At 44.1% G+C, this 16,800-nt stretch overlaps 2 protein-coding genes across 12 annotated transcripts; one reads left to right on the top strand and one right to left on the bottom strand.

Moving 5' to 3' along the window:
• Positions 1 to 799: 799 nt before the first annotated feature.
• On the bottom strand, positions 800 to 3,262 carry LOC136454497 (uncharacterized). The gene is made up of 3 exons (XM_066454901.1): positions 3,118 to 3,262; positions 1,429 to 1,722; positions 800 to 1,290 (listed from the first exon to the last, which is right to left on the bottom strand). The coding sequence occupies exons 1-3, from the start codon at positions 3,260 to 3,262 to the stop codon at positions 800 to 802; spliced, it is 930 nt and encodes a 309-aa protein (XP_066310998.1).
• Positions 3,263 to 6,679: 3,417 nt separating this feature from the next.
• LOC136449790 (vacuolar lysine transporter YPQ1-like) lies at positions 6,680 to 13,185 on the top strand. Of its 11 annotated transcripts, XM_066449981.1 has the most exons (15): positions 6,680 to 6,944; positions 7,844 to 7,909; positions 8,029 to 8,280; positions 8,400 to 8,442; positions 9,002 to 9,028; positions 9,108 to 9,206; positions 9,544 to 9,719; positions 9,977 to 10,151; positions 10,227 to 10,346; positions 10,514 to 10,630; positions 10,907 to 10,927; positions 11,411 to 11,469; positions 11,800 to 11,890; positions 12,636 to 12,747; positions 12,891 to 13,185. In XM_066449981.1, exons 3-14 carry the CDS (start codon positions 8,042 to 8,044, stop codon positions 12,714 to 12,716), a joined length of 1,248 nt encoding a protein of 415 aa, XP_066306078.1. In that variant the 5' UTR covers positions 6,680 to 6,944; positions 7,844 to 7,909; positions 8,029 to 8,041; the 3' UTR covers positions 12,717 to 12,747; positions 12,891 to 13,185. The 11 variants fall into 11 exon arrangements, 7 of the variants coding, with proteins under 7 accessions (XP_066306078.1, XP_066306077.1, XP_066306079.1 ...); XM_066449980.1 differs by lacking the exon at positions 7,844 to 7,909; XM_066449982.1 differs by lacking the exon at positions 7,844 to 7,909 and having other exon boundaries at positions 7,946 to 8,280.
• Positions 13,186 to 16,800: the final 3,615 nt, after the last annotated feature.

Genomic DNA, 16,800 nt, shown 5'->3' with positions numbered 1-16,800 from the left:
GTATTTGTATCTATTTCTCTTTTTGTATACTACTGGAATTTCATTGTATTGAGTTCTTTCTTAGATCTAAATGAATTGTAGATACATCTGTATCCTTAACATACTGAAACGATTGCCATTATTCGATGTAATTTCATAGAGTCATTCGATCTGAATGCTACATGAAGAACATAAGCCAGATAACGGAACGCGGAGACCTATGATGTAGAAGATCATAACATGAGCGATTCGGTGAAGGAATTTACTCCTAACAAATTCTTATATGATTTCTGGTAGAATTGGAGAGCATTCAGTGGAAATACTATACATCGTTGTTTTTGTAAACAATCGCCTAGGCTTGGTCACTACGACCCCCTTTTGACTTAAGTTTTAAATAGGTAGCGTGTCCGTGCGTTGCTATGGGATAACTAACAATTTATACTAAAAACACATGGATCGTACGATAAGATAACAATACTGTTAAATTAAATATCAATGTTAAAGTAACATTTAATTCAAAAAGCAAAGTTTATGAATTTAACACAGTCACGGAGTGCATAGCGTCGTAGGCTCACAAACTGTAGAGCTTCCAGAGATTAGGTCGAATCCAACCTAGAGCCTCGAAACCCTACATCTTTTCCTGAACAGGCTTCACTTCGGATGCGCCGGTAGCAATATCAACGATCTCCAATCGATGGACCAAGTCGTATGGATCCTCATACAATGGCTCAGACATATAGATTTTGTTTTCCTTGTACTTGGATATGGATACACTTGTTCCACTGAAGTTTTCATTGAAATGTTTAGACACGAACAATGTCTAATCACCGATGTCCCTCACCCTGGACCACTCCGGCGTATGGTCGTGGAGGTTGTACTTGTAGATCGCGCTGCTATAGGTGAAGCTCTGTGTCTCATGAAATGTGCTCACCATGGCACCCACAATGTGCAGCTCACCGTTTGATTCTAGGTAGCTGCGGTGGCAGAGTCCCGCAGGTGGCAACAACGATGGCAGCAGCGTCGCGGTTGGAGTAGCGCCGATGACGTTGCTGCTGTAGATGGAGATTTCTCCAGTGTAGTCAATCGCCAAGAACTTATCTTGGCAGTGGACGATGGACCCCACGGAGAACTCCAGTTTGGTGTCGAGCAGTGTCCATGCGCTGTTAACTCCAACCCGACAGAACGCGACCTTCGTGGAGCACCCAAGCATGGCCATGGCCACGCACTCGCAGCCGGTGGCGTCAGGCGACGCCGAGAGCACGATCTCACGGAAGAACACGTCCCTCATGTCTTCTACCTTGATGGCTCTGCCTGCGGTATCCGCGTCCCCGTAGCCGTTGGTGGGATGGAGGACCCACCGATCGTGGACCCTAGACACGTGTTCCGATGAGGACGCCACCGCGACGTGTTCGCCTACTGGCGGGAGCTCAACGCGGGGGGCACGGGCACCGGCGAATGGATTCAGCAGCGTCACGGACGCCGCCTCATCCATGAGCACCAGCCACCCACACGAGGAGCTGCACGCCATCTTGCCGCGCACGTCGGGCAGCGTCTTAGACAAGACATTCTTCTCCGGGACGCAGTAGAAGCCGACGCGGTCCGAGTCGGGGTCGAACGGGAGCGACAGGAGCGGCCCGAAGGTCGTGAACGGGATGGCAGCGCGCCATGGAGAGCAAGCGGATTGAAAGGACGCCGCGTCGTGGCCTGACGCGAGACGCTGCCCGATGGACTCGAGGAGATCCTCTGATAGGCTGGATCTTCAGTCAGGGAGAGGTAGGGACCTTCTCTTGGGATTAGGAGGCTGAGCCATGGAAAATAGATGACATCAACTATGGTTCACGCAAGAAACAGCAAGCGAAGGCGATGGAACACGTGAGCGTGAAACCAAATGAAAGAAGAAAAAAATTATCCCTTTTGCAAATGCAAAGAGGGGAAGTAAATAAATGTAGACAGATTTGACAAGGTTCTCAGAAATACAAAGATGTTCCTTTTGTCTTAATTCTGTTTCCTTCTGTGTTAATTCTCTTTCCTTTTGCTCGTTGCCATGTATGCTGGTGCATGCAAACATGCAATGTGCATATGGATAGCACAATAATTTTTTACTTTCTATTTTGCCGTGATTCCTCTATCACATGACAGGCAATATTCAATTAAGGAGAATGGCACGATCGATCAATAATTAAGATGTCGTGGGATCGCAGGCGTGGGTAGACGAACGAACCAAAATAAATGTCGCACAAAAAAATATCCATACTTTGTTCTTTTTAGTTGTATTGTAGGAGATAAAGTTTCTGTTTCGCTAAAAAACAATGTATGGTCCAAGGCAAAAAAAGAAAAAAAATCATCCTACGTGCATCCCTTTTGCCCTGAAACATGACATTATTGCAAAACACAGCCAGGTTAACGCACCAAACGAAATTGGCTCATGCCTTTCTTTACACCGTAGCAGGAGCCGCGCTTCTTTATGTTATCCCTCCTCCAGCGCTGTGCCATCATGCCAAACGGGGATGTGTCTCGATGTCTCGATGCAACAACGGATATGCATGCCCTCCCGGTTGATTCATCCATCTCTATCCTCCTGTTTTTCTTTTTTTCTCTGATTCCTCCCTGATTATTGTCCGCATCCAGTGGCGGATTTAGAAAAAATTTTAGGGAGGACTAAACAAAAGTGTGACAGCAACGTATCTTCGACTGCTATTCGATTTTAAGTCTCAACTCCACTTACACGATAGAACTTTACCTAAAAATTTATAAAAACTTTAGAAGGGCTCCAGAGCTCCTGTATCGGTAAGGAGGCTGGAGCCCCCTCCTCCTCTCGTTCCACCGTTGAATCCGCCGCTGTCCGCATCATATCTTGATCCCCGTCAAATCGCAGTGCGTTAAAGCAGTATGCAGGTCCAATCCAAAGCGAGGAGGCAAAAAAGAAAAGGTGATGTGTTTGGCCACTAGCCAGCACGGACAGATCAGAGCACCACACATGCGAAATGAGCTCATTCGTGTTGCTATTTCGTGGCTGGCCATTATCGTGTTCAGCGATTTTATTGAGTGCGTTTATGTTCAGTGAACATCAGACGACGTATTTGGACCTGACACTTCCAAACCCTGGGTTGTCTACGGGACGGCCGCACTCGTATTTACCTCTCCTTCCACACGTGCATTTCGCAGCCGCCTCCACCTTTCCAACAGGAGAAATGGGCTCGCTGGTGGTGTTATTTTCGTCGATGGCCATGATCATGTCCACAGGTACTGTATTATTGATCAGGTTGTGTTCAGTGAACGTCATATGACATTTGGACCTAACAACGTGAGAATTTGCTGCTTTTTTTCAATAATTTGCACGCCCTTTTCGAGTTGTGGCGGCCGGGATTCACAAATCACAACAGCTGGCCCTTTTTTATTTTAACGTGCGTTCTTGTTGATGCTTTACAGCCACGTGTTTCATTGCGAATTTGCAGTTCTCGAAGGTCCCGTTCGTTTCGCTGAACAAATCGAGACACTGTTTCGACTAATTTGTTGTGAGAGAAAAATATTATTTTAGCTAAAAAATAAGTTAAAAAGTATAGATTATTTGACATGCGAACAGTTCACGGCCACAAACTTTTTCTGCGGCTGGAGCAAGATGCCTAGAGCTAATTGGGTTGCTCTTTTCTCCGCGTGCTGCCACCATTCCTCTCCTAGCCGCGCGCATGTGCTTGCTGAGCCGAGTCCCGGTGCCATTCGATTTGACAGCTCGTCGTTTTGTTAGCTACGCTGCCGCTGCCGCTGCCGTCTGTTTGCTTTGTCTTAGGCTGCGTTTAGTTTTGGCCGGAATCGATATTTACACAGTATTTGATGTGACGGTAAATACTGTAGCAATTTTGTTTGTATTTATGAATTATTATCTAAATATTGACTAATTAGGCTCAAAAAATTCGTCTCACAAAGTTCAACCAAACTATACAATTAGTTTTTGATTTCATCTACATTTAGTACTCCATACATGTACCATAAGTTTGATGTGATGAAGAATTTTTTTTTTACATAGTGCCAAAGTTAGGAGTTTGGAGAACTAAACGAGGGCTTACATTTTCGGTTAACGAACCACCCAATCACAACCAACACTTATGCATGCGACGCCGGGGCACGACGCCGTGCGATGCTGACAATGCACATCACATCACTGTGGGCGCCGCCGTCGCATGCATGCCTCGCCTGGATGCCGCGCCGGTCAAGGGTGTGGGTGTGGTACAGATATTCTCTGATCGGCTTCATTATTTGAATAAAATGTACCGTATTTGAATATGTTGATTTTGTATCCGTATTGTATCTGTATTTGTATACTTATATTTAGATGTATATATGTCGATATTGGCCCCTTCGTTTGTCTTAAAAATGGCTTGTTCGGCTTCTTTTTTTAGCCGGAACAGTGTTTTTCTCTCACAACATTTCAGCCAGAACAGTATTTTTCAGCCAGTTTCAGCCAAGTTTCAGACCATCGAACAGGGCCATTCAGTCATATCATGACTTATCTAAAATATCTATAACCCAATCCGAATCAAAGGTTTGTTGCCATCCATATTCGTATGCGTTTATATCCGATCGTATTCCATCTATTTATACACATGGTCACTTGTCTCACAAGATCAAGTCCCCCTTTTCTCATCTCGCTATGACTATCTTTTGGGGTTTTATAATAAGTAAATAGTAACAACTCCAAGAAGCCCCTATAAATTTTAATGTCTATACCTTTATCTTTCATGTCTTTAACGGGGTTTTCAATTTTTGTCCGCTATACTTCAAAACTTATCTAATTTTTCATATCCAAAATTTTTTTGAGATAACTACCATATATTGCATTTATTAGAGAGTCATGTTGTCTCTCAAAAGGTGAAGAGGGAGAAAGGTCATTTTGGAAAGCTAAAAAGATAGAGTGATTTAGAGAGTCTATTGAATCATGGTTTTTTTGTTTGTCTTCTATTTTTTTTGAAAAACACCCATACATAAGGTTTATTGGAGATGTTTCAAGGGCTTCAAACATCAGTTCATTTCCCACCACCTGATTTTTAAAGAACCATAACTTACACTACAATTACGCAGTGTGAGAATCAGAGTTGACACTGTGACAATTCGAGTTGCAATTTGAAGATATTAAAATTATTTGCCTTTCTTTTGGGTAATCAAAGGTGGTGTTAGTGCGCTCTGCTGACTTGGCTACCAGTACTCTGGCGTGACTTACCTAAAAGATTATCCCAAAATAATTCAATTTCTAGTTTTCTCTACCTGTTCCTATAACTTTCATGCATTGTATTTGCGCACCACTTACCCATTAAGTCGTACTCGAGTGGATTCACGTCCATCCAATACTATTTAACCCTTCCCTGATTTTAGGAGAGATGATAAACGATTAGGATGTTCTTTGGCCTCGGAACAATTAGCATTGATCACAACACTGTTAAAAAAGGAACACAATATTATTATATTAATGAATGGCATTGATGTCATTTTCTCTAATATACTAATTTGTCTGAAACTGATAAAGTTTCAATAAAAAGAGATAATATCCACAGCTCCCGCCCAAAAGTTTTTTTCTTGAGCTAAAGCCTTGCCAAATAAGACCGTAGAACACTTGGACTAGAATTACAAAACCAATTTTATTTCTATAAATAAAATGCTGAAAAATGAATAGTGACTTGGCAAACTTATTAGTTTAGAACTTATATGTGATGAGTGATATACATCCATTTACATTTTATACCCCACGTTATTTTAGATCTATTAGCAAACACATATATTTGTATGTTGTAACGTACTAACATATAGCTTGTTGCATAGTCACCTAGTCAATCAGTGGCTTGCAGCGACCACGTCATGCTTTTAAATTCGTCTTAGAGATGCATGCTGCTCTAAGGCCCCGTTTAGCTCTAAGGCCCCATTTAGATCAACTAAACTTTTTATAAGCTATACTAGCTAGAGAGAATTAGCTAACAACATTTTATAAGATAGATAGGTGATTGAATAGTTCAAAATAGACTATAAACTAGATCATTTGGATCAGGTAGAGCGGTCAACTTATTTTAGTCAATCTAAGGTAGGCCTAAGTCATATGGATACGGGATACATGGAAACACACAACTTTCCAAGTTTATTAATATCCTATAATGAACATGCCGTTTGTAATGTAAAATTTGACTAAAGCGCACTGCTATGAGAATTTAAAGTTGAGAAGGTGGGTTATGCGTGTACCGTGTAGGTCATATGGTACTTGTCCTGAATTCTTTAAGGGCTTATTATGTTAAGATATTGGAAATGAAATTAAACTAACTTATACCTTTCATCGATCATAACACGTACAGTATGGATCGTGGTGAATACGAATTGAAGTTTGAACCGGTCTTCCATACGACGGTTGGCTGGTCGTTGGTTTGTGATAGGGTCTGGCAGAGGGTCGGAGTCCGCGGAGCCGTGCGCGCCTGTGCCACACCCGGAAATGCATCGATCAGAGGTTACGTGGCGCGGGGCGAGCCATCTGCAGGAGTTCGAGCCTGTCCCAGAAACGAACGAGCCGAGGCCGAGCGCGAGGGGCCCTGGCCCCGCCCCGGCCAGGGCAACGCGCCAGCACCAGCAGCGGGCAGCCACGCGGCGCAACCCGCCGAAAGAGATGGCCCTCGGCTTTAGAGATATTTATATATTTACCATTACTACTAATTAACATCGCGAGAGGGAAGGGCAAGAAGAGCGGCGGCTGGCAGCATCAAAACGATCGAGCGTAGCGAGCAGGGTGAATAAAGATCGCGTCGACCGCCCCTCCCTCCTCCCCGTCTCGGCTTCGATTCCGCCCTTCCCTTCCCACACACACCCGCCTTCCCGTCGTCTTGTCCCCAGCTCCATCTGACCTTTCTCCCACATTCCCACTCCCGTCTTCGGAGAAGGAAGAGCCGCTCTGGCACCAGCTCCTCGCACCTCCCCTGCCCCGCCTCCCCGTCCCGGTACGTCGTGCCTCCTCGCTCGTCCCTGTTCCTGTTCGCACCTCCCGCTTGCCAAATTCTCGTCTGTTGCTTTGCTTCGTCCCGCCCGCCGGCGAGATTGATTTGTTGGTGCTGCCGGGACTGGGAGTGTGCCTGCGCGTTCGGTTTTACCGCAATGGGGGGATTTTCAGACCGTGTTCTTCTTGGCGACGACGCTCTGACAGCGCTCAGTTTGAATCCTTCTTCTTGTTTTTTCTTTTCTTTCTTTATCAGGAAAGACGATGAGTCGATGACGCTAGGACATCCCCTACGGTTTGTTCAAAACCCTCGAATCTGGGTCTGCGCATTTTTGTTCTTTTCGACAATCCAGTTGGTTCATGTGTGCTCCTGCTTTCCTTCGTTGCCGGAGTCGATTCGGAACCATTGCCATGCTAGCCGGATAGATAGTCTGCAACTCTGCAACCAAAGGGGAGGGGAGGCAAAGGAAGTTTGAATTTTTTTCCCCACTGTTCACGTGTGTCGTTAGTTCACGTGGAATGAAAAATAATTGTAGGGTGTATAGTCTGCTTAACTCAAGATGTCTTAATCTACTGGACTTGGAGGATTTAAAATTTTAAATCCAAAATTTGTCAGTGTGTTGGTGCATCCTTGCAGATGCCGTGGATTTGATTTGTTGGGGCATTTGATTTTGGGGTAGACGTGGATTCGTCGCCCTTTTACCCCTGCTGACTGATGAGGACCACGTTAACTTTCGTTGTGTCTTTACGTGGATTGTCGAGAGCTAACCTTTGTTCTTTGTCCCGGGAAAAACGTGAAAGATTCATGCCCGCCAGTATATTCTGTTTTGATCCCATTTATTATTTAGTATAGTTGGGCACGTTGGTCAGTAATTTACTAATTTATGCTACCCTTTTCTGAAGCTTGAATTAAAGCAGTTTTTTTCATTGTTGGTTCCATCTTTTGGGTAAAAAAGAGAAATAAAAGAGGTATTGCAATTTTTACTCTAGCTGTTTCCTGTACAGATAGCAGCATGATAATGCTCCATAAAGATCAAATTGACGACGATCTGTTCACATTCCAGTTTTTCCTGCAATTTGTGCCTCAGGTCTGGAGCAGATATGGGTGTTTTCGGTCGAACACCTCCTGCAAGCTGCCCAGCGACCCGGCACTGCGCAGAATGGGCCCGAATCTACTTGAAGTACTGCTTGTGCAGCCAGAAGGAAGGTGCTGCCCTGGCACTTGGGCTAATCAGTGTCATAAGCTGGGGCCTCGCCGAGGTGCCACAGATAATAACAAATTACAGACAGAAGTCAACAGAAGGACTCTCTGTCGCCTTCCTTATGACCTGGATTGTTGGGTATGCTATTTCAGATGTCTTCTGCTCCTTGCATGCTTACGTCTCAATAATTGTCCTGTACCTCGATGTTAAGCGTGGAACCCTGTATAATTCCATGTTATGCTTCTATGATTATGCAGGGATTTGTTTAATCTTGTTGGCTGCTTCCTCGAACCTGCTACTGTAAGATTCATTACTTGTACTTTTTTCTGAGCCATCTCCAGCAGTAACTTGGCATATGGGTATTGTAGGACATTGACAGTTCTGTATTTGATCTAATGAATAAATGGTTTTTTCTCTGATTGAATACCAACTTCTCAACGAAAGTAATAGCATTTATTTTGCACAGTGTAATGAGGTGTTATCATTAACAAATATGGATATTATTCCACCTGTTTCTGCCAGCCTGCACTATTCTATGAATGCCTAAACAAGCATTATTAGCTTCTATAGTACATTTGCAATTATTCATAAACCGGCAACGCTATGGCACTGCAGAATATGGACAGTTAGACAGGTGTTGCAATTATATATCTGAAATTAACAAGTTCCAAATAGATCTGTATTAATATTTGTAATGAAGTGGCATCTGTAGAAGATGATTCTTATGGTGCTTGCCATTAAATTGCTCTAGTGTGCATTGATATGTTAACCTTTTTTTCTTCATGAGATTACATGAGAATTTCCTCTCTTTTTTTCCTGAAATGCCAAATGTAATATTTTCATTTTGTTCATATTGCAGCTGCCAACTCAGTTCTACATGGCATTGGTAAGGCATTATACCAAGTTTCTCTTGCATTATTTTGATTCCTGCAGCGTAATGATTGAACTTAGCTTTTGCAATGCAGCTATATACCATCACAACTCTGATTCTTACTGGACAGACGCTATACTATAGCCACATCTACCATCGCCTTAAAGCAAAAAAATCCAGGGCAGCTAGCAAGGTGGTTATTCCTAGTCATGTAGATAATCATTTTGGCATCCTTTTCTTTATGAAAATTGTTCTGGGTATTAGGAAATTGATGTAGCACTCTGTTATCAACTGTGATATGGCAACCATATTTGGCTTGTACTTGTGCATTCATAAATTCTCCCACCCCATAGCTTAGTAATCAGTGTTCTTCATGTGCTCTTTGTTGTCCTGTTGGATTATCCTTGATTTGATATGTGAAGATTTATTCAATTTAGGGGATGTTGACTTGATATTGTCACGAAAGTTCAACTTTTACTGTATTCTAAATATATTATCGCCTCTCTTTTGGGGACACCCGTGGTTTTCAGCCTCACGGTGATGCTTCATTACGCGAAAAGCTTTTGGGAGCCAAGGATGGTGCGGCATCCAGAAACAACAACGAGTCAGATGCTGCAATCCTTATTCCAAGCTCACCTATTCCTGTTAATACGAAATTTGTCGACCAATACCATGGAAGCAGCCCCAGTACCGACTACTACTACATGTAATGTTCTTGAGCTGTTTAATGTTTCCCCATATTTCTTTCCTTTATAAAAGCTATTGTCCACCATCTATTCGAACACATGTTAGATGTTATGTATTTTTTCTTTATTTGTAGGGACCTGACAAGTTAAGAAGTATGCTCTTAAGTTGCTACTTATTTAACTAATGGATGGCTCTGCTTTCACTACTATGTAATATATGCAAACAAATAGTCAAATACAGGTTCAGGAAATTTTAAGTTTGTAGTTGATTGTACAGGTCGGCAAGATCCTTGTCCAGTAGTCCAGTGCCAACTGCTGGTACATGGTTGGGCAGTAATCGTCAATCATCAAGAACTCCTTCACAAACGAATGATCAAAGGGGAGCTTTAGTTGGTGAGATCGCTCCAGCACATTCTGCACCATCTACTGTAACAAAAAATGCCCTCTCAGTGGTAAGTTAACTGCAATCAACTTGCTATGTTATGTCCTGAGGTTTGGAACTAAATAAGTGTTTATTAATGTTTCAGGCACCATGGATGGTTCTTCTATTGGGTATGTGTCTCTTGCACATTTTGGTTGGAAACACACATAAGGAAATGCCAAGTGGAACTGTCATACCAGTTGGAAGAAGGCTTTTACTGTTTGTGGTAAGCTTACAGTTGCTCTCCAGTTTTCAGACCTGTGCGCTGAGTTGATGACACAGAACATGGCTTCTAGATCAATTTGCATGAATTAAATTATTATCCGGTATAAATTTTACTGTAACTTCAATGGTGATTAACATCATCTTAATTTATTTGTTTTTGTTCAATAGGATGATCATGGAAATTCATCTCTCAGCCATGGCAGTGGAAGTGAAATAGGAAGCTTTCTTGGTTGGGCTATGGCAATAATTTATATGGGTGGGCGGCTTCCCCAGATTTTGTTAAATGTGAGATTTCGCAAACAATCAAACATTTACTTTTCGTGATTTCTCTTACAGGAAATACATTTTCCATACTACAATACTGGGTTACCACATAGCAGCAATAATCTTAGTACCAGGACATCATAACCAGTCAATTCGTATTTGTACCATACATCTCAATGAAAAGTTTTTCCATTACTTATATATAGCTGTTTTAGTTAAGAGATTCTCTATATATAAATAATAACATAATACCTCATAGTATGTTCTGACTTCTGAACTTTCTTTACTACCCTGCAGATGCAAAGAGGCCACGCTGAGGCAAGTCTACATTCATCTCCATATATATTCTCTGATTTGTTTTTACAAACACCTCCATTTTATTTCTTATTTGTTTGTATTCACTATTTAATAAAAGTAATTAAATAGGCAGTTTTTAACAAAGAGCATACAAATTCATCCAGAAAAAGTTTAGCTGAAAAAGTGAACAGCAAAAGAAAATCAGTCATTCTAAAGTAGTTACATTTACCTCGAGGCCTGTTGGCATTTTGGTTTCCAGTTCATAGAAGATTGATGTTCACTCAGCGTCTTAGATTGAGTCAAGATCAGAAGTCTCTCACGTTTTACTGATATCACCTAAGAGTGAGCTGTACTAATAGCCACCTACTTCACCTACCATTTGAATAAGACCTAATTTTCTGAACATTTTGTTTCTGTCAAATATCCAATTGTATCTGCTATCTTCCGTTTGGAATGTTTTTCCCTGTTACATGGCTAACTAATGTGATTTATAATTTTACTCAGGGGCTGAATCCATTAATGTTTACCTTTGCTTTAGTGGGAAATTCAACATACGTAGGAAGGTAATCCATGAACCCATGTTCCATAGGTTCAATTTTTTTTCCAGTAGTATCTTTCCAAGCTACACGGTGCAATTTCTATAAAATAATTTTCTTAACTTAGTTGCATCTGTTATTTTTTTAGAAAAAGAGTTGTATGCCATTCTGTCAAAGTGATTTTGTGAGACATTAGCTTATCTTATTGTGTTATGTAGTTTGCACAAGTTATCACTGTTGTCACATGTCATTTGAATTTTAATCTCGAGTGAATAAGCACGTCAGCTTCTCTTGTTGTGTAATCTTGAAACCTAGTGCGTACATTATTGCTCTCTCATTCCTTCTTTTTCAATGCAGTATACTTGTACATAGCATGGACTGGTCGAAACTTAGACCAAATCTCCCGTGGCTTGTAGACGCTGGAGGATGTGTTTTGCTGGATTCTTTTGTATCCTTTACACCTCTTCTACTTTGAGCACAATAAGTTTCTACTTTCTAATATATTTGTCTTGAGTATAAATAAAACAAATGTTTGAGAAGAATATTAATTACAGAAAAGGACAGGCCCTTAGGTGAGTACTGAGTACACAGTAACCAATCCCTGATTCCTTTTGGTTGAGGTCAATCCATGTAAGGCACATTTTGTTTCAGAAAAGTTAGATATTACAAACTTTGACCAATAATTAGTCAAATTACATGCATAGTTACAGCATTAGTTGATTCATATTCAAATCACATTTAAGATGCCGCCGATTTCCTACCAGGGTTCGATCTCTGGTGCTGCATGGTTGTGTGCCCGCCTCCCTGGTTGAAACAGGGAAGATGGTTCCGCGGCTGCCAAAGAAGTGCCTGTTCCCGGGCTTGGTGGGCCCCTTCTTTAAGACTAAAGTCAAGAGGACGTCTCTCCCCTTGATCAAGATTTATAGATGCCGTTGATGTTGTGGCAATTGATAACAAAATGTAAGAGAAACCATATCTTTAAATGCTTCCTTATTTTAAAATACACACTAAATTGATGGACGAAGTGAGTATCACTGATACAGAATAAACACGAAAATGGACTGTCATGCAGGCAACGCACATGTTGGTTTTATGTGAACCTGTTAGCCTATATGCTCCACTGCATAAAATATTTGGAATAGTTGTATTGCTAATTTACCATTACTGGACAACCCCTTAACCATGTTGCATAGATTATTCTTCAGTTTCTTTATTTCCATTATCTGAAGCAAAGGGAGCTTTCGGATGAGCACGACGATGCTGATAAAGCTTAACTGATAGAGATTTGTCTTCTTCGGTCCAAAGGTGTGATTCTCGTATTATGAACATTTATTATGCTACATTGTAGAGTTCTTGCTTGATGGGAATCCTTTATGTACAGAATTGGCAGTCTGAGTATATGCATATTCAGCCGCTCATTCTGTTCTATTGTATACGTGCCTATACAGAAGTGAAGCTGAAATGGGTACCTCGTACAACGGGCTCTGGGTAGCAGCATCATTGTTACCTGTAGGCCACCACTCGCACCCAGGACAGATTTGGAGCGTCGTTTCACTGGTTGCTGCTTGGAGGGTATTTCTCACGGCGTCATGTCTTGTGGAGAGGCTTGTGTACTTATTTGTTTTGTAGTATCAAAATGTGTTGTGTTATATTTCCCCCTTCCTGATCTTTTGTGCTGCAGAAACTTGCACGAGAAATGTACATTCGTCAAGTAAAATTGTTTCTTCTTGTTTTAATTTCAAATGAGTTTGCCTGCTGGTTCCTTTATTTTGACGGCTTGCAGAGGTTCATGTTGACGCTTGCCAAACCACGGTTCCTTAAGACGTTTAGTACTGGAGCAGCTTGATTTGTAGGCTGCGACCTGCGAGTTCATCGACATTGGCATCGTTTTGTTGCTCCCCAGTAGAAAGCATTTGCATCCACAACGTCATAAGGAGCAGTACATTGTTTCATGTGAGGCTGGCGTTTATAAGTTCTCTAAATGATGTAATGGTTTCTCTAACTCGAATGTTTATACCTCAAACAAACTTAAAATTCAAATGACGCGGTGCTTATTATCTCTTTAGGTCTTTTGGAATACAAGAATTTTATAGCGAAAACACATGATCCAGAAAAAAAAAATCTACATTTTAAAGAGGCACTTCAGTAATAATACTAGCAAATATGTTCACGAGTTGAACGGAATTTACATTTTGCATCGTTTGTTCAAATATATTTTATAATTTGACACCGTACTATGGTTGAACGTAAACTATTTTAGCTCATATAATTATGTGAGTGATTTCGGATCTAGGATAATAACATTAGAACTATAATTTATAATTCATGATGTACTCTTAGTAAAATCGGTTTGAGTTCTTACGCTTCGAAGAGTAGAGGGACACCTAAACAGAAAAAGAATACGATGATCGAAATTTGGATGAATAAATTTTCGTTCCTTGGTATTATTTATAGAGATGCACGGAAACCACCTGATGTGTGGGTGAGCAACATTTCCATCTATAATTACTATTAGAACAGGAAAATGTTCAATAGCTATCATAAAGTCCAATCCCCCTCTATAAAACAAGATGTTTAACCTAGTTTAACTTTTAAAAACATTTTACATCCTAGACAGTTTTAAAACAGTTTTATTTTCATCACGGACAGTTTAGATGATAGTTTTAGCCTATACGGTAGCCACTCTGGCTCTAATATTTTGAGGAATGATTCGTCGGGTATCGATATTAGGGATACCCAAAGCAAGAAAGTTAGCGCCCCCCGCTAACTTCCCCGGATGGAGCAAGACGTGTTAAAGGGTCTCGCCTGACCCCATGAGTGCGGGCTCCATCTCGCCCGACCCAAGTACGTGGTTTCCGTCTTGCCCGACCTCGAGGCCGCGGGGGTCTCGCTCAAGGCCACGGGCTCCGTCTCGCCCGACCCCAAGGCCGCGGGCTCCGTATCGCCCGGCCCCTTGGGTTCGTGCTCCGTCTCGCCCGACCACAAGGTTGCGGGCTCCGTCTCGCCCGACCCCGAGGCCGTGGGCTCCGCCTCGTTCGACGGGGACCCATACCACCGCCAACCACTCCAAGTCCAAGCGTATGGGCCTGGGTCAAAACTCTGACACCAGGGAAGAGACTGACATGACTCGATATAACCCGTGGCCATGACGGACCATACCCGAGGATTCACATCAAGAACAGTGTCAGGCGTGCCGGTGCTATTCTGCCTAACCCTCGTACGAACGCTGACACGCGCGTCAGTTCACCACGACGTCCACCGGGACAGAATGGAATGCCATGACCGACGGATGACGCCTGCGCATGGCGCCAGTGACAGATAGGGCCACGATGTGGAGCCATCCCTGTTGACGTCTACAGAATCGGCGGGACGCGCATGAAGGAGAAGAAGGACCCAGCGACCCTAGAAGCCTTCCTCTCTCTCGTTCTTCTCCTTTTCCTCCGTTGTAACCCGCGCTTTCCCTTGGCCTATAAAAGGGAAAGAAGGGCGCCCCATGAAGGAGATCGAGCCAGATCCGCACAGAACCGAACCACGAGATAAAAACACAAGAGCACTACACGAACACACGGTTGAGCAACAATCGAGCTCTTAGCACCCGGTCACTCCTTCCACCAGAGACTTGGGATCATTTCCCTCTCTCGCCCGTTTGTAACCCCTACTGCAAACCAAGTGTCGGTAACATAAGCAGCAACAAACTGGAAATAGGGGCGTTCCGCCCAAACCAGTATAAACCCTTGTGTCCTCCGAGCACACCATCCGAGCCAGACGCGCAAATACAAATTTACTTATCGGTGGTCCGAAAACACCGACAATTGGTGCGCCAGGTAGGGCCTTTTTGCGCGTCTCGACGTCCACATCAGACCTCGGATGGCTAGTCACGGCGTCACCTGAGTCCTAGGCGCGCACGTGCGCTTCGAGAACCTAGACTTCATCATCACAACATAGGGAGAATTGGTGTAGGATCCCATCGTCGTCCAACCTCTCCACTCCGCTGGCCTCTACGCGATCGCCGATGCGCTTGAGGAGCTGCAGCTGCACGCACCGGAGGCCCGTGCCCCCAGGAGCGACCAGCTCCTCGGCTTTGATTACGGGAGGTTAGAGCGCCAGCTCGACGCCTTCCTAGGACCCTGACCGTCCTAGGAAGACCCGGGCCGCCTCACCTTCTCGTTTGCCAATGTCATGACACAGCTTGCCGGAGGAGAGCTGCTCTCCCTAGAATACCTCATTTGGAGCGCCCCGATAGCCCTCCTGTTTGGTCTGCGCAGCGCCGCAGAGACCGTTGGCCACCTTACAGCGCAACGCACGCCCTCATCCCCTACGAACGATGAGTTCATGGGGATGACCGAATATGTCATGGAATCTTTCCACGACCTCCGCAGCAGGAGAATCGAAGTCGCCCTCCAACTCTGACTCCAGCGGGGGGAGCCATCACCCCTCGCGTGAATGTTTCATGGCAGGTACCCCCGAGGGATACGTCGAAAGCATCCACGAGGGAGAGGCTACCCCAACAAATGACCTCGATGATGAGGTCGAGGGGGATGCAGGGGCCCCACCTCACCTACGGGTAGAGCAGCTGAAGGCCCGACACCAAGAGCTCGAGGAAGCACTATTCCAGCTCGAGCAGGAACACGTAGAGCTCGAGCACCACAGAGACGGTGGGCGTGCGCGCATCGTGGCCTACGACACGAATGGGAGGATCATCGAGGATGAAGAAGCCCTCCCACACTTCATTCGGGCAAGCCAGAACATCGCTGCTGCGACAGCCTTGCTCTAGGGGCTTCTAGGGCCCGCGACACCCGAGGATCGTCGGGCCCATCATGAGATTCGCACGTTACTCAAGCATGCTGTGGCACAGCAGGCCGAGAGCTCGCTGTCTCAACGACGTGAGCTCAACGCCAGCCAGCGCATGCCCTCGGAGCAACCCGACAAGGACATTTCAGTCCACCGGGCGCAACAAGGCGGTAGGCCACGCACTACGATCCCGGTGCATGAGCGTATCGGCCTTCACCATGACGCGCGCGATACTCTCGACGCCTATAGGCGTACCCACGGCGATACGAGGGAGGCTAGCCGTGGCTTCCACCCTTGTCATGGTGGACGCTACGACAGCGACAAGGACTGAAGCCCGAGCCCTGACTTGTCGGGACCTTAGACCTTTGGCCGACACATCCTCAACACCATCTTCCCACCGTGGTACCGACCACCGACCAACATCTCAAAATACTCTAGGAAAACGAACCCTAGACTGTGGCTCAAGGATTATCGGCTTGCTTGCCAAGCCAGTGGAGCAGATAATGATGATTTCATTATCCACAACTTTCCATTGTTCTTGGCTGATTTGGCATGAACATGGTTGGA

Source organism: Miscanthus floridulus, chromosome 5 (assembly GCF_019320115.1).
Source record: "Miscanthus floridulus cultivar M001 chromosome 5, ASM1932011v1, whole genome shotgun sequence".
Lineage (NCBI taxonomy): Eukaryota > Viridiplantae > Streptophyta > Magnoliopsida > Poales > Poaceae > Miscanthus > Miscanthus floridulus.
This window is presented reverse-complemented; position numbering and strand designations above follow the sequence as displayed.

Excerpts from the sequence above, each read along its gene's own strand:
- LOC136454497 (XM_066454901.1), bottom strand. The coding sequence starts at position 3,262 with ATGACGTTCACTGAACACAACCTGATCAATAATACAGTACCTGTGGAC. Across the intron at positions 1,723-3,117 it reads ATGCACGTGTGGAAGGAGAG|AGGATCTCCTCGAGTCCATC; the intron begins GTAAATACGAGT and ends CCAGCCTATCAG. Across the intron at positions 1,291-1,428 it reads GCTGCTGAATCCATTCGCCG|GCAGAGCCATCAAGGTAGAA; the intron begins GTGCCCGTGCCC and ends CGGATACCGCAG.
- LOC136449790 (XM_066449978.1), top strand. The coding sequence starts at position 7,954 with ATGATAATGCTCCATAAAGATCAAATTGACGACGATCTGTTCACATTC. Across the intron at positions 10,347-10,513 it reads GAAGGCTTTTACTGTTTGTG|GATGATCATGGAAATTCATC; the intron begins GTAAGCTTACAG and ends TTTGTTCAATAG. Across the intron at positions 11,891-12,635 it reads GTGTTTTGCTGGATTCTTTT|ATTATTCTTCAGTTTCTTTA; the intron begins GTATCCTTTACA and ends CATGTTGCATAG.